Below are 24,170 nucleotides of genomic sequence, written 5' to 3' on the forward strand. Positions count from 1 at the left end.
AGTAAACGGGTTCAATCCCAGCTCCAGGTCACTGTCCGTGTGGAGTTTGCACATTCCCTGCCATCGTCAATGGGGTTCTCCATTGAATGCACCTCTCACCATGGTGGGGTGCGCCATCTGCGGGACCAGAAGATCCTGCCAGCGTCGGTGGCTGGGAAATTTCTGCAAAGGTTTTCTCTCGATGCCTTCAGAAAGGATCCACGTACAGGATTTCAACCTCTTCATTTGGTGGGGACATCAAGTGTATTCAGGCTTCCACACAATAACTCACTTAACCAGCCACACCAACAAAGCACTACTGTCTCACAGTGTGTATTAAGGTGTCACCAACCTCAGGATGATTTTGGATGTCTGGTTTCTCACTAGCCAACTTCTCCAAGTCTGAACATCGCAGCTCTGTCTTTAACTGGGAGCCTTTTCCGCTGCTCCTTTAATTTCAGTGAACAGTACCATGTTACAATTCTGGGTCGGGATTCTCAGAAAATGGGGCTATGTCCCCACGCCCGCCGGAAAACGGGTGCGCATCAGTCCAGGCGTTTTTCAAAAAGTCCGGAGTGATTCTCCGGAGTTAAGCGGGATAGCAGGGTCCCGGCGTGAGCCCTGCAGCTACTGCTGCCAGTACGGGGCCCTGCACTTCTGGCTGCGGGTCTGCGTGTGCATGCGGTGGTTGGCCGTGAGTCCACGCGTGTGCGCGCCGGGTGTTTTTGCGCTGGTCCCCCGCAACATGGCGGAGCCACACAGCGGTAGCCCCCGATCGCAGGCCTGGCCATCGTGGAAGCGCCCCCCCCCCCCCCCCCCCCGGAGTCTGATCTCCTCAACCCCCCACCAGGACGGCCTCACGACCGCAAACCATACGGGAACTATGCTGGTGGAACTCGGCGGGAACTCGGCCAGTCAACCGCTGTGTTTAACATGAAACCAAAGTTTTAGCCCTCTCCTAGCACACAAATACAGAAACATAAATTAATCTTGTACTTAAAACCAGGCCTTATTTCTAACACACAGTATAAATAGAAATTATATAAACTATCTCTATTTCCAAATAACATTAAAATACAGTGTAAGTGCTAAACTAATCAATAAATAATCATTTATAATAAAAGCACAATTGCATCCAGTAAGGCAATTACAAATATGTGTTTGTATGAATGGAAACTGTATCCTACTGTTGGTAACACTGCCTTGTGTGTTATTAAAATCAGCCAAACCTTTGAAAGTCTATTTTGTAAACAGCATCCCAATCACTAATTTGCTGTGGAGAAATTCTCCAGGTTTATTCACTTAGTTAATAAACTTGCTGGAGACAATTTGATATCTAGGATCCACAAAAGAGAAAAATATTAAAAATGAGATTACTAATGCCGCCACTAATCTATGCTTCTTAAAACATGATTTCCCTTTATCGAAGCCATTGGTTGTACAATTACCCATAACGTTATTGCCCCACTAAAATCTGCCAATCATATTCACATATGCTAACCCTGTCGTTACCCAGTAAAAATTGATCATGATTTGATAAAACCCACAATACAGACACGAATATTTTTATTTTTTTAAAAATTTAGAATACCCAATTATTTTTTTCCAATTAAGAGGCAATTTAGAATGGCCAATCCACCTAGCCTGCACATCTTTGGGGTTCTGGGGGCGAAACCCATGCAAACACAAGGAGAATGTGCAAACTCCACACGGACAGTGACCCAGAGCCGGGATCGAACCTGGGACCTCAGCGTCGTGAGGCTGCAGGGCTAACCCACTGCTCCACCGTGCTGCCCTACAGACACAATTATTAATCATTAAGGTTTAAAGGGGTGATACATCAATGACACAGAATTCATTAGCCATCAGTGTCTGACCTTGTGTGGCTTATGACACTGTCTGAAATCCTTGGGAACGTCACCTTAAAACTACACACTGTTTCCCATTACTCTCCATGTAATTAGAGAGAAAGGATTTGCAGCCAAGTAATGCATCTTACTTGAACTGTAATTTTTAGTGTGTGGTGGGTCTCACTGGGTGACAGCCAACTGAAGCTCAATAATTGGTGAAACTTTAGGCTCCATTTCCACACTCGTAATATGAGGCGATAATTTTTTTTAAAAATTGAACGGCAGCATTATGTTTATCTCTTTGTTCACACCGTGTTATAAAGGCTAGTCTCCACCGAAATGCCTGCACTTAAATGTCACATTGTTTCTTCCCCTATAGTTGAATCCTCCCTGAAATTAATCTTCTGGAGCTGTCAGTCAAACATGTGGCATTATGAAGGTGGCAGTGGCTTGTGTTGGCCCTCATGCTTCATAAAACCCACGCAGCCAACTGTCTCGCAATCACACCCGTACGATTTGCTGGTTATTTTAAATAGGTACTATACAATAAACGTTACACAAATATAAGCCCAGTAATTTTAGATAATAGACTTGATGCTATAAATATGAAAAATCATTACGGGATTTGTGGCTTTAGAAAAGGAATGCAGAAATGTAACTTTGGGACTTTGCCAGCCCATTAGTTCAGTAAAGTATGGTTATCTTCTTTCGGTGGGAGTTACTGTCCTTGTCATAAATGATGGAAAATTTACCTTGCACGGCATGCTACCAACATTTGCTTACCACATCTGTTTTAACCCCAAGGTTCACCTCACAAACCTGTGTATGCTTTAGTTCAACTGCATTACCAAATCTAATTGAACGGTGAATGTTTAAACATCTCTGCATATTTTTAAGATCAATTTGAATTTACAGTGAGTCAAAAATCACATTTTTATATCATTCCATGGTGGAAATGAATGCTAAACACGTAACTTTCAAAATATTACCAATAACTGGGTGGTGTTCAAGTGTTTTATAAAATGAGGCATTTTAACAATCGTATACAGGAAACTGTTGACAGGAAAATGTGGGTGACATAACAGTGCAGATTATATGCATCACATTTAATTTTATTTTGCAGATATATTGGTCCAATAGTTACAGGAAGGAAGGGAGTTATTGAGTGAAAGCACCAGGACAAGGAGGTTCCACCAACTTTAACAATTGGACCTTGTTTGCATCTGAAAGTCTTACGAGGTCCTCTTCCTGTTCGGTAGCTGGACAAGTTAACAGTCGGGCCAATGAGCAGGAGGTCACAATGAATACCTCAGAGGATGGACTCTGGAAATGGTGGGCGAGGTGATGGGGTGGGGGTTGGGTTTGTGAAAGTTGGCAAAGGTGGTGGTTGCGGCGGGTTGGGGTGATTGCAGGTCAGTAATTGAAGACAAATAGTCAGCAATCAGGAGGCAGGTCGCCAATTCAAAGGCAGAAAGATGAGCATTTGGGTTGGGACGGGCGGTCAGCAGTTAGGAGAGAGGAAGGAAGTTATGTAGGAATTCCGCAGTCAGCATTGATTCAACAAATTATGAGGGGAGGTCTGCAATTAGGTAGTTCTGGAGAAAGGACTGACTGGTCCAAGGGGGACTGGAGACAGCGACTGAAGGAGGCTAAAGGCTTCTTCTGGAGTGTGGAAGACTCTTCCTGGCCTACAAGCAATGCTTAAAGAGCCACATGGAGCTGCCAGTTCCCACCCGTTTCATTTTTGAATCTTCTGGCCCCTTGTGGTGGTTGGGGAGGGGTTGCGTTGCAGGGAAGAGTGAATACGATTGTGTGACAGTGAGCGAGTGAGCATGTGAATGAGTGAGTGAGAGTGAGTGTGTCTGCCCACTCAGGGAATCAAAGTTGCTGTGGCAACTTACACTTTTACTTGCACATTGTCGACTGCAGCCATGGACAGTGATGGTAGAGGCTCCAACATTCTTCCGATCACTTGGCTGACCAGGAGTCCCTCCACTCTTACCACTGTCATTGGCATGTTTGTAAGGATTTGCAGGTTGATACTCAACCTGTTTGGTCACATTATAAGCACACCCTTTTTAGCCATCATGTCCTGGGGTGGGAGTGGAACGCAAGCTTCTGACTCAGATTTAGGGACACTGCAACACGATCTCTGGAAATGTGCATAATTTAAAAATCAAGCTCTAAATTGACTGAAGGAGTCTGATTTAAATCTGTCTTGTCTCTTCACAGCAACGTTATGCTGCTTCGGATAACACAGGCTGCTACTTGATGCAGTCTTAACTAAAGGATGCTCCAGACTCTGAAATGAGTTCAACGTGTTTATTGAATTATTAACACAGTTCTCAAATGAGTTCGACTCTGCTAATCTAACTGCAGTAACTCAGTGTAACTGCACCAGCTTGCTCTAAGCCACGTGCTGGGGTGTGATGCTGCTGATCAACCGTGTCTAACACTCTAGATGTCTGTCTGTGGAAAGAGGCAGGGTGTGAGTGCCTCATCACTTTTATAGTGTTTATGTCATGCCCCCTTTTGGTGATGCCACCTCTGAGTGTCCTGACTGCCCATTGGTTGTGTCCTATTCTGAGTGTTCATTGGTTGCATGTTTGCATATCATGACAGGCACTTGAGCGCAATGAAAACTAGTGGCAATGCCCATTGTTGAAGAATGAAGTGTGTTTCTGTTTTTAGTACCAGGTTCAGTATTAAACCAATTCTTGGTTTGTGACAAAACATATTGGATTTGCTGGTGCTGAAATCTTTAACCTAGATTTTTGTACATTTTTATTTGAATCAGCGTGTAAAGTGTTAAAGGAGGGTAAACATATTCCAGACAAGCTGAATGAAAAAGCAGTTCAGAAGGACAAGCCCAGTGCAATGAAAGTCTTATGTTGTCAAGTGACCATTGCTCTCACACTCAATGATAAACATTCTATGTTGCTGTTCAAGAATATATTTACATTCAACAACAGTGAATGGTTGAGTGTTCTGAGAAATAATGGGATTGGTTACAGTCATCTGCAGTTTTTGTTTCAGGTTAGCACTAGGGAAGGTGCCAACTCACCTGAACCCAGACCAATGCTTCAGTTTCTGCCTGGGTTGATGGCTTTGATGGCAATCTGTTTCTGAGAAGTTCTGAGATGGGGATGGGTCACTGACTGGCAGTGTTCTTTGACATTCTCTTTGACATACAACTTGGAGTCAGAGATCTTGGGCCAGATTCTCCGAGCACGCGGCGGGTCGGAGAATTGGAGGGCGCACGGGAAATTCCCGCCACGCCACTCCGATGCCGGGACGCGATTCTCTGGCGACCGGAGAATTGGCACCAATCGCGCCTGCGCAGTCACCGCGGCGCCAGTCGGGGGCCGCTGAAATAGGCCCCCATGGCGATTCTCCACGGACGACGGGCCGAACTCCCACCGAGTTCCGCTGAGTCCCACCGGCGTGGTTCCAACCTGGTACCACCCGGCAGGAGCTTGGACCCGCAGCCCCGGAGAATGTCCTAGTGGGGAGGGGGATCTGACTCTGGGGAGGGGCCTCCATGAGGCGCAGGCCCATGATCAGGGGCTTCCGATCAGCGGGCAGCCACGATCTGGAGGGGGCCTATCTCCTTCCGCGCGGCCCACTGTAAGGTCCCCGACATGTTGCTCCATGCTGGCGCGGAGACGGCAACCACGCACATGCGCCGGTGCGGAGATGGCCGTCGCACACATGCGCAGATCCACGCCGGCCGTGCAGGGCCGCCTTTCGGCGCCGGAGCCACGCACAGCACTCTGGCGCTGTGCTAGTCCCTTAAAGACTGGTGAATTGCTGGGCTAGGAGGCCCCTTGACAGCGGCGTACACCACTCTAGTGTTGACCCCTGCATCAGCACTTGGCCAGGATTTATGAGAATCCTGGCCCTCATGTTACAATACTATACTAAGAAAGAAAGATTTACATTCATATAGAGCATTTCAACAATCTCAGGATGTCAAAAAGTGCTTTAAGCCAACCCAAAATTCCCTAGATTCTGGAATGGTCCCAGTCGATTGAAAGTTAGCAAGTGTAACACCACTCTTCAAGAAAGGAGGGAGAAGAGAACAGGGGACTACAGGGCAGTTAGTCTGATATCAATCATTGGAAAATTGTTCGAATCTATTATTAAGGAAGACTTAACAATGCCCTTAGAAAAGCATAGTATGATTAGAACAAGTTAACATGATTTTACAAATGGTAAATCCAGATGCAAACTTAATTAGGAATTCTAGAGGATGTATTAGTGGGGTAGATAAAGAGGAACCAATAGATGCAGTACACTTGGATTTCCAAAAGGCATCTGATAAGGTGACGCACAAAAGATTAATAGGCAAGATACACACTCCTGGAGTTGAGGGTGATATTTTAAGATGGATAGAGAATCGGCTAATGGACATGAATAGGAATAAATGGGGCTTTTTCAAATTGAACACGTAGTGACTAGTGGAGTGCCACAATGGTCAATGCTAGGACTTCAGCTATTTGCAATCCCTTTCAATGGGTTAGATGAAGAGATAGAGTACAGTTTGCTGCTGATACAAAGTTGTTGGGAATTCAAGCAGTGTGGATGACACAAAGAGGCTGAAAGAGATATAGACAGGTTAAGTAAATGGGCAACAAGGTAGCAGATGGAATGTAATGTTAGGAAATGTGAGGTTCTGCACATTGGCCATAAGAATAGAAAAGCAGAATATTTTTTAGGAGGTGTGACACTTGTAAATGTTGATCTTCAAAGAGACTTGGGTGTACTCGGACAAAGAACACAAAATGTCACCACGCAGGTACAATAAGTACTTAAGAAAGCAAATGGCACGGCCTTTATTGAAAGAGGACTGGAGCACAAGAATAAAGGAGTCTTGCTCCAATTGATGTGACATTGATAAGACAACCTGGAATATAGTGTGCAGTTTTGGTCTCCATGTTTAAGGAAAGATATAATTGCATTGGATGCAGCACAGCAAAGATTCAACATCAATGGTTGTCTTAAAATGAGTAAATTAGGTTGATATTCCACAGAGTGTAGAAGATCGAGAAGTGATCTGATAGAAACATTCAAAATTATGAAAGAGCGAGAGCAGCACAGTGGCGCAATGGTTAGCACTGCAGCCAGGGAGGTTAAATCCCGGCTCTGGGTCACTGTCCATGTGGAGTTTGCACATTCTACCCGTGTTTGCATGGGTTTCGCCCCCATAACCCAAAGATGTGCAGCATAGGTGGATTGCCCACGCTAAATTGCCCTTCAATTGGATAAAATGAATTTGTTACTCTAAATTTATATTAAAAACAAATATTGAAGGAGCTTGACAGAGTATACTGTCAGGCTGATCCCCCAGCTGTGGAATCTGGGACATGGGATAACAGTCTCAGGTTAAGGGATGATCACTTCGGACTGAGATGCAGAGAAATTCCTTCACTCAAAGGGTTGTGAATCTTTGGAATTCTCTACCTCAGAGTGTTATGGATGCTCCAACAATTAATATCTTTAAGGGCAGAAGGGGAGAGATAAACGGATAACCCTAATTCCCTCTCTCTGGCCATAAGCAGTGTGGTTTATTTTTGAAAAGGTCGATGGGTGTGCTTCTAAACTCTCCATTAGTGTATGGCCAATTTGCAAAGGTACCAGCAGCAGACGTTCACGGGCTTAGATAAACAGGATTATTTATTCATACACTCACCCTGAAAGATCCAAACACTGTGCTTTCCGAGGGTGCAAATCCCGTAATAGCTGCTAAACCTTGTGGGAGGGCAAAAACGGGAAATGTGTCGGTGAGATTTCAGAACGCGATCTTCCCAGGCCCTCCCCGATGACGCAATGAAGTTCATGCCCAGGAAGAGTGCAAACCGGATTTTCATGAATTTGAATCCATTGTTTATTTTTTTAAATATAAATTTAGTGTACCTAATTCATCTTTTTTCAATTAAGGGACAATTTAGTGTGGCCAATCCACCTAGCCTGCACATCTTTGGATTGTGGGGGCGAAACCCACGCAAACACGGGGAAAATGTGCAAACTCTAGACGGCCAGTGAAACAGAGCCGGAATCGAACCTGGGACCTCGGCGTCGTGAGGCAGCAATGCTAACCACTGAGCCACCATGCTGCCCTATTTGAATCCATTATAATATACTTAACATGGTTAACGCTGCATCTTCAGCCTAATCGAATCTTCCCACCCACCAGATGTGACATCATGCAGGCGCAACTCACTACTGCTTTTTAAAAATGAGAACTAAGCACCATGACCTCTGAGAGGGAGGAAGGAGGTGAGCACCACTGTCTCCTACTGGCACCAGGGAGTCCAAGGAGACAGAGCCCACTGGTCAGCTCTGGAGGGGGTGGAGGCTCAGGAGTATCCAAGGGTGGTGTCCGGGGCAGGTGTGACATAAGGGGTTTTAGGGATGGAGATCACGGCAGTTAAGGGTGGTCCTGAAGTTTGCTGCCTGTATTGTTTAAAGGTTCTTTGAGGATTGTGTTAGTCTGATATCTGTGGCTTGGGGGTATGGTGAAGCTATGCCTGTGGTCACATGGGGTGGGGGATGGGGTGTGATGAGAGTCAAGAAGGTGGACCTAATGGGCTGGGTGGATGAAACTCTGAAAGAGACGACAACTGGGTGCACAGCCTGGGGGCTATGGGCGGGGTGGGGTTTTGGAGGAGTTTTCCTGAATGGAGGAGTTTTCCCCCTCAATCTTGGGGACCTGGGGTGTAGGCTGTTGCATGCAGCAGTGCCATACAATCATCGTTTGCACCGGTTCACGGACTCCCAAGGTGCCTGCCTTTTTTGAGGCCTTGTAACATCTGTGGACCATGGCCAGGATTCTCCGAGCCCACGCCGGGTCGGAGAATCGGCGGGGGGCGGGGGTTGGGGGGGGTGCGAATGAAACATTTGCATTGAGTGGGCCTAATTTTCTGCCTGACATTAAGGGCCAGTGATAAGAACTGTACCCAAATGAGGAGAAGAACTATGCCATTAGGAGGAGGGTTAAAGAATGTAAGGTGTCAAGGTGGTGAAGAATAATATTCAATTCAGTGACATATGAGTTACAAGTGACCAATGATCCCTCATCATCTGTGCCTCATTTCACCCATGCCCACAGTGTGTGCTCCTACAATCCTTTACACTTCAAAACCCTCCTACTACATCTGGGTGTGTCCCAGGATGCACATCAGAGGTGGAGGCAGCCTCTGGAGGGCCCCGGCCCATTTTCGGGTGGCACTGATTCTGCTATGTCACCCTGTTCCGTCTGCTGCCCCTGAGATGCGGCAGTCTCTGGAAGGGGGGATTCAGATTGGCTGGTCACTCCCAGGGTCTTCTGGGTGAAGGATCTCAGGCTGTGGTCCAGCAGTTCCCCATTTGTTTGGGTGTGGGTGTGGGCCCCTGGGTTACTTCATGGAATGGAGGGGTGGATGAAGTGAGCTCCATGAGCCTCAATATTATCTGGCGCTGTCAGTCCAGGAGACCCATCATTGTCTGCACCATTCAGTTGAAACCCTCAGCCATTGTCCTCAGGGACTATGTCATGCTTCAGAGTTCTGCTGTCATGGATCTGACTTCTTGCCTCAGGCTTTCCACTGTGGGTGCCACCCTTGCTGTGTATGCCTCGATGCCATGCATTGTTGGCACTATCTCCAGTGACAGAAGACATTAGGACTCATCCAGTCAGACTTACAGTCGCAGGAATATCGCTGATACTCCCTCCTGGAATTCCAGACTCTGTCTTTGCAGCTCCTGGAGCTGAGGGGTGAACATGTCCAGACGCACAGCATCTGGTGGGGGCACAACTGAGTCCAGGGATCCAGCACTTCCCTGAGTGTCCAATCCCTGATGTGCATCAGAAGTTGTGACTTGCTCACCGGACAGTGACCCAGAAGCCTGTCTGTTATGTTCGCCTGCAGGCGTGAGTGTCACTGCAATGGTGGATGGTGTGGGTGATAGCTGTGATGTTTCATCGATGTTCTGCTCTGAGATATCCTCCAAGGAAATGCTGAGTGTGGGCGGTGGGAAACTGCAGGATGGCTGACCAGGCTTTTCAGTTGATGTTCCTGCTTTAGTACATGGACTGGTCAAGAGTTTGGACTGCACAAAACTCACTTGACACAGAATGAAGGTCTCACTTTGCCTTCACAGACCCACATCACTCTCAGCACAGGCCCACTCCTGTTCCTTGTCTGTGAGTTCCATGGCTCTTTTCTCCTCCAGAGTCAGGATCCTCAGCTCAGGTATTCCACTGCTGGTTTTCTCTCACTCAACGTGGTTATGTGCAAGCTTCTCCTGCAGGAACACAAATAGGGGTAATATGAACTGGAACCCTGGTGGATCAAAGGCCAATGACAACTGGCATGTGTGGGCACTGTGCCTAAGCAGGGAAGGGATGTGATGAGGAGTGCTGGGGGGATTTGAGGAGGTGGGAGGTAAAATGCTGTGGCCCTGTGAGGTGGTGGAATGTGGATTGAGGTGACATTGCAGGGGGTGATGGAAGGGTGGAGTGCAGGGAAGAGACAGGAAGCACTTACCCTGGCTGATCGGAGTAGGTCATGCATCTTTTTTCTACACTGCACATCCATCCTCTTGGTCAGGCTGCTGGCACTGACCAGTGCTACCACCGCCTACCAAGTTGGATTTGTCACTTTGCTGGAGGGCCTCCTGCCAATCCACAGATATATTATAGCTCGCCTCTCCTCCACGGTATTTAGCAAATGGCTGAAGGCCCCCTCCATAAATCTAGGAGCTGATTTCCTTGCTGCCATCCTCCTGGCTTGAATGAGAACAAGTGCTGTGAAGCCAGTTAAATGCAGCACCCTTCACTGAAGTGTTCAGAAACATCAGACGCTTCATGCCTCAGGCAAAGTGTTTTTCATGTGGGGAAAGAAAAAATAATTTTCCGAGTGCCTGGAAATTGTGGTCCCGATCATACCGCCAGGACCGCAGGGAACCACAATGATTTTCTCACTGGAAATGAAAATTTGTCATTTTTTTTAAGAAAATTCCTCCCGATGTCAGTCACAGACCACACATTCCAGAAAGAGACGATTGAAGAAAAGTGCACTTCAACATCTATAAATCAAAAGCATAATTAATAGTTCACAAAGACTAGGCCGCATTGTAGCACAGTAGTGGTTAGCACTGTTGCTTCACAGCGTTAGGTCCCGGGTTCGTTTCCCTGCTTGGATCACTGTCTGTGCGGAGTCTGCACGTTCTCCCTGTGCCTGTGTGGGTTCCATCCGGGTGCTCCGGTTTCCTCCCACAAGTCCCGAAAGACATGCTTGTCAGGTGAATTAGACATTCTGAATTTTCCCTCAGTGCACCCGAACAGGCGGCGGAGTGTGACGACGAGGGAATTTTGACAGTAACATCATTGCAGTGTTAATGTATGCCTACTTGTGACGCTGATAAAAATTGTTATTATTACACATGCCTTTGTGAGTCCAGTGAAGAAGGAAGATATTTCTCACTCTTCAATTATTGTGCAGATCAATCCAGATAACTGAGGTTCAATATTCGGATTGCTGCAGGGTTTCTTCGAAGAGAAGACTTATTTTCGAGAAGACTCGATTTATTTACAGATGAGCTCAGAGCTTAAGAATCAGCCTGGGAAACATTTTACAAAACACTCTTAAGACTCCTGGTCCGAACTAGGCAAAGTGGCACAACCTTTCTCTATAGATGTTATCATGTCAACATTATTCTGCAGTCTGCCCTTACATCTCTTCTGAGTTTTGGGATAAAATTAATTCAGTATCAGACTGCCAGTTTCACTCACATGGTCAACCAGCATTGATATACCACAGAAGGCAATAGTGGTTTTTCATGCAACTTGTCGAGATATCTTAGTCTTTTCAGCTTTCCTTTGTCATGTTGTAAAACTGGAGTTAAAGCTGGGTAGTTAAATAACTTGGTGTTTTGGAGTAGGCTTCGAACAATGGCAATAATTAATTCCGCAAACGAGTGCTGTCTAATATAACCATCCAAGATGGAGATCCCCGCCAAGTATGATTCAATTCAGAGTTTTCCAGTTTTCAGCAGCTTGATCGTCTGGTTTGGAGCTCCAAATGCCACCTAATTCCATTGGCAGCCATCTTAATAGTTCATCAGTTCCATTTTTAAATAATTAAAGGCAGTTCCATTTGAGCACAGTCCATGTCTGAAGTTACAAATATGACACACCTCTTACAGGGCATGAAACAGTGAATCAAGGGATTTTGGGGAGTGGATGGGAAGCAGAGTTGAAGCCCATAATTAGCCATTATCTCGTTGAATGGCGAAGAAGGCTCAACAGCTGTGTGATCTTAATTCAATACAATTTGAAGTCTGGTCACTGTTGTAATGTAGGAAAAGCAGACATTTTACACGCAGTAGACTTCCACAAACAGGAAATGATAATACCAAATAATCTGATTTACTGATGTTGATTGGAGGATCAATTGGAGGATCAAGGGCAGCACGGTAGCATTGTGGATAGCACAATCGCTTCACAGCTCCAGGGTCCCAGGTTCGATTCCGTCTTGGGTCACTGTCTGTGTGGAGTCTGCACATCCTCCCCGTGTGTGCGTGGGTTTCCTCCGGGTGCACCGGTTTCCTCCCACAGTCCAAAGATGTGCAGGTTAGGTGGATTGGCCATGATAAATTGCCCTTAGTGTCCAAAGTTGCCGTTAGTGTTGGGTGGGGTTACTGGGTTATGGGGATAGGGTGGAGGTGTTAACCTTGGGTAGGGTGCTCTTTCCAGGAGCCGGTGCAGACTCGATGGGCCGAATGGCCTCCTTCTGCACTGTAAATTATATATATATATGTAATACTTGCCAGGACATCAGGAATAATTCATGTGGCCCTTTCTGAAATACTGCCATGGAGTCTTGCTTACCATCTCATCCAAATTATGGCACACCCCCCCCAGTAACCCGCTGGAATGTGAACCAACAACCTTACATTTAAACTTTCAGGAGTGGGACATGAACCCACAACCTGATGACTCAGAGTGCTACCTAGTGAGCCACAGATGACAAGGCAGTCTACAGCCAGTTTCAGACACTGTGTCAATCTTGCAGCCAACAGCTGCACAAATGTGTTTTGAAAGTTCCAGGGTCAGCCAAGGGGATAGCTGAGTTAAATCTGAAATTGTAATCCATTCTACAGGGTAGAAAGTGAGTCCACATTTTAATCTTTACGTTCAAAGAAAAAGCAGAGGTGGCATCTTTAGATGTATCAAGGGGGATGGTAAATATATATATATATTGCTGCATTATACAGAGTGGCCAGGATTCTCTCAACCCACGCCAGGTCAGAGAATCGCCGGGCTAGGCGCAAACATCCCCGCGCAGGTCCGCCGATTCCCCGCTCGGGATAGGCCGAGCGACCGCAAAAAAAATCCGAGTTCAGCTGGCACTGTCCATGTGTGGCGGACCTCGGCATGCATCCTTTCGGGAGCAGCCTAGTGGGGGGAGGGTCTACCCCGGGGGAGGCCTCCGCTGTGGCTTGGCCCGCGATCGGGGCCTACCGATCGGTGGGCCGGCCTCTCGGGCTGGGGGCCTCCTTTGCTCTGTGCTGGCCCCTGTAGCCCTACGCCATGTTGCGTCAGGACCGGCGCGGAGAAGAAAGGCACTGCACATGCGCGCAATCAAGCCGATCGCAGAGCACATGCGCGCATTCGTGCCGGTCGCAGCGCTGAAGCAGCGTGGGTCGCGCCAGTGCCACGCTGGCCTCCTGTAGGGCTCAGAATCGCTGCTCCTGGGGGCCTGTTGACACCGTCATAAAACACGACGGCATTTACCACAACGTCAAATCTTAGCCTCAGGATCAGAGAATCCTGCCCTGTATGTTTCATTCATCTATTGTGTTTAAACAAGTTCACTTATTGACCCAAATCCTGTGCCTTACTTTCACAGGAATGCGCAACTATCCACCGGTCCCCCAGCCAGTGTTCCTCGGCGGCGCACCATTCACTGGCGGCAGGATTCTCTCTTAACACCACTTGTCAATGGGGTTTGTCAGGAAACCTGCAGGCGGGGCTGCACTGCCAGCGGGAAAAGAGAATCTCGACAGCCGGAGAAGTCTGACAAATATGTTCTGGCAGCCAATGTATAGGTTGTAATGTGACCCAGCGTTCAGCTTTGTAAAATTGGTGAGCTGCTTGTAGAGGTGTGACGGCAGCTCACCCAAGTTACATGGAACTTACATCACCAAAACAGGCTATTCAGCCCAACTAGCCAATTCAGTGTTTACTTGCATCCAAGCTTTCTCCCATGATTCCTCATCTAACTCTCATCAGCGTTATTCTCTATTTCTTTCTTTCCCTTATAATTATCACTTGTTGTCACAAGTAGGGTTCAATGAAGTTACTATGAAAAGCCCCTCGTCGCCACATTCCGGCGCCTGTTCGGGGAGGCCGTTACGGGAATTGAACCCGCGCTGCTGGCCTTGTTCTGCATTACAAGCCAGCTGTTTAGCCCACTGTGCTAATCCAGCCCCTCAAAACCTCAAAACCCCTCATCTGCCCAACTCTTACACTTACCAAGCTTCCCACAGGTTTATAGTATTCGCTCAATTCCTCTCTGTGGTTGCAAGTTCCACATTCTCACCATTCTCCCGATAAACGAGTCTCGTCTGAATACCTTATTTGATTTCATTGATGTCCATTTTATAACGATGGTCTCTCATTTTACTCTTCCCCATCTGTGAAAACACATTCTCCGGCTGAAATTTTTAAATTATTGCGAGATCCGTGTCAGAGGTGGGCAGATGTGTAAATGTTTTATTTTAAAAATATATTTAGAGTGCCCAATTATTTTTTTCCAATTAAGGGGCAATGTAGCGTGGTCAATCCACCTAACCTGCACATCTTTGGGTTGTGAGGGTGAAACTCACGCAGACACGGGGAGAATGTGCAAACTCCACAGTGATCCAGGGCCGGGATTTGACCTCAGGTCCTCAGCGCCGTAGGCAGCAGTGCTAACCACTTTGTCACCGTGCTGCACTCGCAGATGTGTAAATTGGCATCACCGATGCCCATGCTGGTTTGCCACCATGATTGAGACCCTGAATCATTTTCAATGAGGGTAGTCACAGAGTTTGATTGGTTGCCCTCCACCTCCAACTCAGGCCAATGTTTGAGATTTACGGGACCTATTCAGGCCCCATTCCAAGTTAGCAATGCAAGCCAACATGGTGGGCTGAGGGTGAGGAGTGAGCCAGAGGTGGGATGGGATGATGAATCATATGAGGGATTGGATGCACAGTTGCATGCAATGTGCTTTCTACAGTGTCCCTCTAAGATCATGACCTGATAACTGTAGCTGTGGCTTTCTAAAGAATAAAACAAATTTATCTGGCTTACTCCCTTGCTCTCTGTCTCTCTCCATTTTGGTAGCTCCCTACGGCGAGTGGGCTGCCAATCACAGTCTCCACTATCCCTCCAACATTGCGAACCGGCCAGCCATCCCTCATTTTATGGTGAACCTGCTCCTCAGCTTTTAATTCCCTCCAGCTTTGAAGATTCTAATGGCTGTGTCTATAGTAAGGTCGGGACCGGGAACTCGCACCCATGTCTGCTTCCTGACCCTTGATTGACAATCCAGCCCTCTTTTGAATTCTCCATCAAAACCATACATAATTTTAAAGGCGTCTATTATGTCACTCCTCAGCCTTCAAGAGAAAAGAAACCAGCCTGTTCATTCTCATTAAGCGAATGAATCCTGAGGATAAACATTTTTAGCTTGGGCTCATGCACTTTAGTACTTATACTATGGGCATTCTTGCGTCTTTATGACCCCGAAAACAGGGTTCAACTAATTTCTACCCCCAATTTGTACAAATACAAAAAAAAAATCTCCAAGGAATTGTATTTAGTGAAGAAAACACCGAAATCAGTTCCCGAACGTAAGCATCACTCGGAGGAAATTTGCTCCTGATTAATTACTAGCACTCAATCTAAATTGAAGCTAGAAGCACCAGTTGCTTCATAATGCAGATTCAGTAAAAAAACTACCACAGTAAATTTGTTTGAGAAACTTTACAGAAGGACTAACGATTACAACATGCATTGGAAGAAAGGACAGAGATAGAAACGAAGGGGGCATTCAAAGTACACTGACCTTCCAGCAGCACGATCTGCATGAAAAATTATTTGGCAAAACACTTCTTGGAATCAAGTGCATGAAACCTGCTGCCCTCCTGGATCTTACATTCAAAATAAAATTTGCCACATCATTTCCAGAAAGGTTATATATTGGTACTCTATAATCAAATACCATCTTTCCTGCCCGGAAAACATTGTCAAAATGATGTTGACTGACTGCAGCAACGATGTTTGGAGTAACAGATAACACGGTGCAAATATACAATTCCAAACAGACGATATGCTGCCTCAAATTTTGAAATTTGCATCAGAGCAATCAACAGTGCTGCATAGTGGAGTAAAAAAACCTTAGTTGTGCAATGCAGCTGCATTGACTCAAATAATGTGGAAAATCACTTACGTACTTTTTGTACCTTGTGCTAGCTTGACAGAAGAACCATTACACTAATGTGCTGCATGAGTGAAACTGACAGGTTTAATGCATTCAACCTTTTTTTATGATTCCTATGCACTCACCCAGGCCCTCTGTTTACTGCAGCTAATAATCCTGACTGGCCAAATTTATTCGCAGAATCACAGACAGTTGAGCTTCTTCTCTCTCTCTTTCCCCCCCTTTTTTTCTTCCTTTCTTTCATCAGGGAGGTGCCATAGGGTGCTGCTTATCAATGGCACCTGAAGAATTTTGGCAAAGTTGGAACCGCATCAGAAGAGCACAGAGTCACACCTATAGAGTGTGGAACCATAAACATTTTTACACGAATGATGTGTCATCAGTGAGAGGAGCACACTCCTCCTGCAAGTAGTGACACAACGTAACATGAGGCAGGCAAACCTTAGAAGCACCAGGTACCCAACCTTTCCTGGGACCTGACCAGACAGGACAGAGCCATGGGCAAGCACCTCTTTTTAGCCAGCGAATGCACCTAAATATAATGAAAGTGGCATTTAAAGGTCATAATTCCCTGCTTGGATGTTGTTTCTCAGAACCTTAGATACAATGTAAAACTGCATCAAGAATGACATAACCGCAAATGAGCGCAAAGGAATTAAGAATGGACAAGAAAGTACATGAAAACGTAACCTGACATTCAAAGTATTAGTCAGCAGAGAACAACTACAAATGGAATCAAATTAAGTCCCAGGCAGACTACAGAATGAAGGTCGGGTGGGGGTGGGGGGGGGAGGGGTTAATAATAAATGTAGACCAAAGGCTAACACTCTGTAGGCCAACACAGCTGACATCACCATAGAAATAGGTTTGAAAATCACACCACCTAACTTGTTAAACCCATATCAATCAATTCACATTTCATTAAGTTACAATAAAAATCAACACAGAAAGTGATAATTGAGTCAGTTCTGTCTGTCAGAGCTCCAAATCACAGCTATCGACACTCGCTTCATACCGTTTGTTATTTGTTTCTTTTCTTCAACCGTTTATCTAATTCCTTTTCAAATGTTGTGACTAACTGTGCTTCACATAGCCGTTCGTGGTATGTATTTGCACCATATTCTAATACCCCTTATCATGAAAAAATTATCTTAACCTTCCCTTCGTATTGCTTGATGATATAAAATTGAACATCTAAAATAATTGAACTTGAGGAATGAGATATGGCTGGTATTAAAAGTGCTCTATTCTACTTCATTCCTCCTAAATTCCTATCTCGTTAACAGAACTAACCCATTGGACATATTTTCGCAGCCTATTTTCCCCAACTTCCCGCATTGGGTATTACCAAAGCGATATAAGTGCTCAGGCATCTTTGAGTTTAATTATTTTAATTTAAGTGAAAAACGTTATAAAATGAAGCAATTTTAAAAGCTTTGGTGCCATTAGTTCTGAGTGACAAAACACTCTTCACTCCAGTGACAGTCTTATCTACTCAGAGATTTGGTATAGCTCATAAATCATTTCCAAGAATGGTTCCAGGGATGAGGGATTTCAGTTACATGGAGAGATTGGAGTAACTGGGGTGTTCTCCTTGGAGAAGAGAGGAGATTCAACTGAGGTGTTTGAAATCATGAGGGTTCTAGATGGAGTAGGCAGGTAGAAATTGTTCCCATTGATGGAAGGGTTAAGAATCAGAGGACCCAGATTTAAGGTGACTCGCGAAACAACTAAAGGCTGTATGAGGGGAAAAATATTTCTTGCACAGCGAGTGGTTAGGTTCTGAATGCACTGCCTGAGAGTTTTTTGGGGTACATTCAATCATGGTTTTCAAAAGGGAATTGCTTAAGCACCTGAAGAGAAGATGTTTGCAGGATGCGGGCAAAGAACTGGAGACTTGAGCTGCATGTGCAGAGAGATGGCAAGCACTTTACAGCCCAATAGCCTCCTTATGTGCTGTAAGCACATTCACTTTCTCTCTCCCCTTTTACAGATTATATCATGTCCCAGCTAATGAACCTTTGCCTCAATCTAAAAATAAAGCTCCTGAATGCACCTTTCTATGCCCACCGTCATTCAGTAATCTCTAAATGAGAAAAACGGAAGAATCCTTTGTGTCTGAATTCATGCCATTTGGAAACTAAATGAAAATGGGTGAAATCTGTTTGCATATGAAAGGTAGGAATGATTGATGGCAATGTTTTCCAATGAGAAATTAACACTTTCATACCGTATTCCCCTCTCTGGCATTTTCAAATTGATTTGCCAATAAAGTCCATTAAATTAGTGAAGAAAAGTTTGGTATGAGACGGTTCAGCACTTGTATGATAATATCACTGACAGTTATTTCTACCTTATTGTATTCTGAAACACAGCAGTGACAGAAGATTGTCATGCAGCTGTCATAAAGCTAGCAATGGAGCAAGAATCATAAAACCACACATCGTTTGACCAATGTTCGTCTGCAACGATTATTCATTTAGTTCCTCTATTGCCATATCATTGTTTTGCAATGTGTATTCACCTTCCTTCCTGCTATCCTACATTGTGCTTTCACCGAGGTTTCTGGCAGCATAGTTCAACATCCTAAAAACACTCAGGGGATATGTTCAAAAATCTCCTCACTTTGCCTTTTATTCCTTTGGTGATTTATATTGAACATATAGCCTTTAGTTACTGAATCACTGACCAGTAGAGCTTCCCCCACACTGCCCCCATTTGCCTCTTCAAATCTCTTGACTTTAAATCGCTATCTGATCTCCCCTTTACCTTCTCCATTCTTACAAAGAGTGTTCCAGTTTCTCTATTTTCTCCTCATAACTTAAGCCTCAAGTTGCTGGTGTTATCTTAGTAAATCCCTTCTGCACCTTTTCCATGGCCTTGACATTCTTTCCAAGGACATGGTTCCAAAAACAGGACACACACTATTCTAGCTGAAGCCGAACTAATCATTTGTATAGTTCTCGCATTCCCTCTTGGCCACACCGTTAGTTATAAAATCCAGGTTCCCATGCAAAAGTTTTTCTCCACAAATTTATCAACCTGTCTTCGCTCTTTAAAATATGTAAGCTTTTATTTAAAGCAGGCAGTAAGGAGATTTTTCATTCTATTTTATTAATCTGGATTCTATTGAAACCAGCTGCAGAAGACAAAAACAGTAGTTTAGAATCCTGTTCCATCAGGTTCCCTAGATTCTAACGTGTCTGGATCTTGTCCTCAATTAAAATAAAAACTGCAGGTTTTATACAATCTGCTTTTTTTGCTTTCACAAATATTACAAAAAAGTAACCGTTCATTCCTCTTATTCACCTCCCCAGCTGAAATCAGTTCATTTAAACTGAAACAGGTACGTCTACAGACAGAAACCTCTGATACTCACTTCGTCTTTGCCTCCTTCCCTCCAAGACATGGCTGCCCGTGTAATCCATGGAGTTTAAAATGATCACCACCAAAAAGAATCCAAACTGCATAGTAATAACTGCACAGCTCTGTCTCTTGTCTAGATGAAGGCTGATGCTGATGAAGGCAATTCCAAAGCGATATATGATCTTTGATACTGTTTCCTAGAGCAACTCACAGAAGGAAGTCTGAACACTCAAGGCTCTGTCCACATACACATATGAGTGGGACAAGAGAAAGCATGTTTTCAGGTATAACTCCATGGAGATCGTAACTTGATGGGAAATGTTCTGTCAAATCCATTCAAAGATGTAAGCTACATGAATGTGTTCTCTGGTAGCCACTGTATAAGCTGCAAGAACAAATATGGAAATAATTAGTCTGCATTCTGCGAACGTGGAAGCACAGAAATGGCAATTAAAATATTTGCAGTATTCTTAAAAGTTTTAACTTTAAAAAATTGCTGGTAAAGAAATGGAATGGCTTGAGATTTTCTCTTCTTACCTAAAGAAGTGAGTTTTGATTAAGCGGCTGGAACTAATAAGAGATGAAAGATAACATTTTGAAGAGCAACAGTACTTCACAGACACTCTTGACACTTCCAAGTAAAATGCAAGTATGAAGTCAGCAGAACTACTGTAATACAGTTTTGTCACATGCAGGAATTTGCTGAATCAGAACTTGTGATTTTCAACAATTCCACACTTGATGATGATGCTCCGTAATCAAAGAGTTTTAGTCACCACTAGCCCATGCCTTTTTTAACCAGCTGTGTTTGTATCAAAATAAATACTAATTACCCATCTTCCTTGAACTGTAGTTAAGCTGGGAAGTTCACTGATAAAGCATTTAAATAGCCATCCTCAACAAAAAAAAAGAAATGACACCCTTACTGTGGAGAAACTAGCTATCAGACATTGAATACTATGGATTAAAACCATGAGGGCAAGAAAGCAGCCAGAAAAATGAGACAAAAGTGACTGCCAGAAATCAACCTGCTTGCATTTTATCGGTCCATTTGTCCAGTTCTGAAGACCCACCTTCTCTATTTCCACCAGTCTCCCCCCCCCACACATAACCCCCCCCCCCCCCCACCCCCCCACCCCCCTCTCCACCCCCCCCCCACTGAATCTTTTGGAAACTAAGCGTAAAGTCTGGAACACATTCTGCATTTATATTCAGTTTTGCTGTGCCAGCCGATTTGAAATCAGATTTTCTTCATTATAAAATCAGAATAAGAAAATATCGGAACAGGAGTGTGTGTAAGATACTGGTGGGCATGCTACAAATTGGAGAAGTCCAGATGGTACCGGAACCCAGGATAGGAAACAAAAAATAATTTATCACTATCATTCAGTCTCCATGCTATATTACGGCAAAGAAACACTCGCCTACAAACTTATTTTTTTTCAAATACTCAAGGGATAACACTTTCTGATATATATGGTTTAATAGAGATTTGAATGGAGATGCGATAGGAATATTATTCAATCTGAATTTTCATTTTGCAATTTAATACCATGCGAGACATTACAGATTTTTAGAGTCCGATGATTTCTTCCTTACCCTCCAACCTTGCATTAAATACAAACATATTTATGTTTCTTACCGCTATGCCTCCAATCTCGACTCTCCAACCTTCTACGAGGATGCATACAATCTTAGCTGCAGCCACCATTAATACTGCTATCTGATCAACTGATAGGAGGTGTGTTCCAGGCAAAGCAGGGGGAGGGCACACGATGAAACTGTTTTTGTTAAGCTTTACCTCTAACCCATCCCTCCCCAATCAACCCACTACCCTTCACAGAGATGGACTGCTCTGCTGCTACGCAGTGCTCCACCTAGCAGCCATGCCAAGTACTGCCAATTCTCACTCAGTGCGGATGGACGAGCTCAAATGTGTGCCAAGCCGGGACTGAACCTCACAAATCTTGCGACTTGAAGGTAAAATATGGGTTTTATATAAGATACTAATATGATCATGTACTGCTCCTGCAATGATGAATCATTTATTTTAAAATACTTACAGCAACTAATATTATGAACAGGAAAAGTGGATCTATTATTTTGAGGAAGTATTATACCTTACCATTAACCAATAGATGGAGTTATTATTTCTGGTTAAAATCTTTACTTTTAGATAGTTTATTTATGAAAACTCATTAAAGATAAATACATCACTGACACTCCTTACATGAATTTTCAGAGTTTATTTAAAACCAGGCAAAATGTATACACTGGAATATTAAAGCCATGGCTATAAAGTGCAACTTATATTCAGAATAAAATGGTGAGCTCAGGGTACAGATGAAGGAAGAAGCGCATCAAATCTATTGAATGGCCTGCTGTATGTACAAGCTGTGGAGGTGTTCTGCTTGACGTACTCGGCATAAATCTTCCGGAAAAATTACTCCAAATTAATCAGCAGTGGAAAAATCGCAGTCACATTTTAATCCCCATGTTATAATGTGCATCAACCCATGCACGTCACTGGAAAGTGTCTTCATCTGTCAGTCCCAATTAACTTTAAAACCGCCTGTCAGTCGGGTAGATTTTTATTCTTCATCGATTGGACAATATCATAATCTCAAGGAGCAGATTTCCTGCCCTTTATAGAACACTCCGAATTTTCAATGGAAGATAACCAATCCATCAGGTTATTGCCCAAGTAGTGAAGACAAACATCTGCCCCAAATTGTTTGCCTAGCAACCCACCATCCACTTCTTCCCAAATCAGGTTAACATAGTCAGGACTCGAGTGACATGAGCTGGAAATACAATATTTAAAGTGTTACGGTTGAATTGTACAAAAGTGCCTCTCAAAGCAAACTCTTGAGCGTTCTTTGATTGTTGGAACATTTGTGCTGCTTCACAATTTTTAACACTTTATTTTGACACAGGGGACTGGGGTTTATAGGGGAAAAGTCTAAAGTCCCAACAACAGATTGTACCATATAATCATACAACTCTACAATGGAGAACTCGACCAATTAGTTCGTCAATTCTGTGCTTGTTTTGTTTAGCATATGAATGTGACATGCCCGTGTTTCTGTCTGCCTTGGGCAGAGGACATGCATGGAAAACGCATAGCGGAATACATCAACTTCCACCTGAAAAAGCAGTGATGCACACTTTGTCTTGCTATGTCCTTGGACGAGAGTGACCCAGCACAATACACATCTTTACTCAATTGGAGACAGTCATCTTTAGTTTATGAGAAGTATTTTCTTTTAACGTATGTAGTCAGTCACCGAGTTAACTCCTTTGACAAAATAGCAATACTTGACCATTTATTTCGTGATAATCTTGAATTTAGATAAAATCTTCAGAATTATGAAGATAAACTAAAGAAGGCTCGTGTTTCAATTATAAGTGGAAAACATTCAGCATATGAATGCTGTCATAACGTAGCAGAGCTAGTTACAACTGGCTTATTCCTTCAGCCCTGTGCAGGACAATAGTAAATTAAGAAATCTGGGAAAGGTTTTGGAGCGTGAATCGAATTGACAAAAGTCACTCATACGTCAGTTTATGTTTTTTGGAAATGACACACAGTTCAGATGTTAATTCAACAAATAGTTTATCTGAAGAAGTAATGAACGATAAATGCAGCGAAAGAGTGTAAGAATGGGAATGGAAAATTAACTCTTTCAGTCAAGTTTGTCAATTATGCCTGATGTTAACATTACATCAAATACATTGTATCAAATTGAACAGCTTAAAATGACAGCTCTGTATTTGATCCTACTAAGACTATAAGCATTATTTTAACCTTGCTTGCTGACTGCAGGAAGCCGACAGGATTGGGTGGAATGGCAGTTTTACACCCCACACGCTATTACTCTTTCTTGGCTTGAACAGAGAAGAATATCAGATGGGGGTACAAAACAAATGCCGCATGTGATCCTTGTAGTTTCACGATGTGTGGGTTAACTTAAAGTTCTCCCTTTTGAATTAGATATTGTTTTAAAATTAATCCATGGTTACAGTTGACCCACTTGGTGGCTTTGCACAGTGTGGGGGTTTGTGGCTTTGTACATCTTTCATACGTTGAGTTCCCAGTCTCAGCCACGCCAGCATGGAATGGTGCTAAAGCAAGTCTCACCATGTTCCCCCATTGGGGACGGTGGAGCATGGGGGGCGGCGAGAGGGGGTGGGGGGTGGGGGGGGGGGGGGGTGGGGAGGGTGGAGCATGGGAGGGGTGCGCAGTGGAGCATGGGATGAGGGGGGAGCGTGGATAGAAGCAGCTGAAAAGGGAAAACATCTGTGCTTCTTCCAGCAGCAGGTTTCAATGTAATATTTGTGGAGGCAGCGGAACACTATCGTGTTAAACCATGCATGTGGTGTAGGAGTAAAACGGATCTCAAAAATCTTAGCCTCAAATTTGAGGGGAGAAGAAAAGACTGCCCTGAGCTACTTTAAGGAAATTACTGTCTTGAATAGCAACATTTTAAAACCACTATCT

The 24,170-nt window shown here is 44.3% G+C and overlaps 1 protein-coding gene across 3 annotated transcripts in view; it reads right to left on the bottom strand.

The window, feature by feature from the left end:
• Window positions 1–24,170, bottom strand: part of rspo1 (R-spondin 1) — a 216,957-nt gene that overhangs the window by 191,886 nt on the left and 901 nt on the right. Inside the window, exons 1-2 of one of the 3 annotated variants that reach the window (XM_038801183.1) lie at window positions 21,312–21,415; window positions 19,683–20,054 (exon numbers count right to left, since the gene is read on the bottom strand). In XM_038801183.1, coding sequence (XP_038657111.1) covers window positions 19,683–19,773 — 91 coding nt within the window. In that variant the 5' untranslated portion in view covers window positions 19,774–20,054; window positions 21,312–21,415. Of the gene's footprint in view, window positions 1–19,682; window positions 20,055–20,206; window positions 20,649–21,311; window positions 21,416–24,170 lie in introns of those variants that run through there. The other 2 variants (XM_038801184.1, XM_038801181.1) reach the window with 2 other exon arrangements.

This window comes from Scyliorhinus canicula, chromosome 1 (assembly GCF_902713615.1).
Source record: "Scyliorhinus canicula chromosome 1, sScyCan1.1, whole genome shotgun sequence".
In the NCBI taxonomy this organism is placed as follows: Eukaryota; Metazoa; Chordata; class Chondrichthyes; order Carcharhiniformes; family Scyliorhinidae; genus Scyliorhinus; species Scyliorhinus canicula.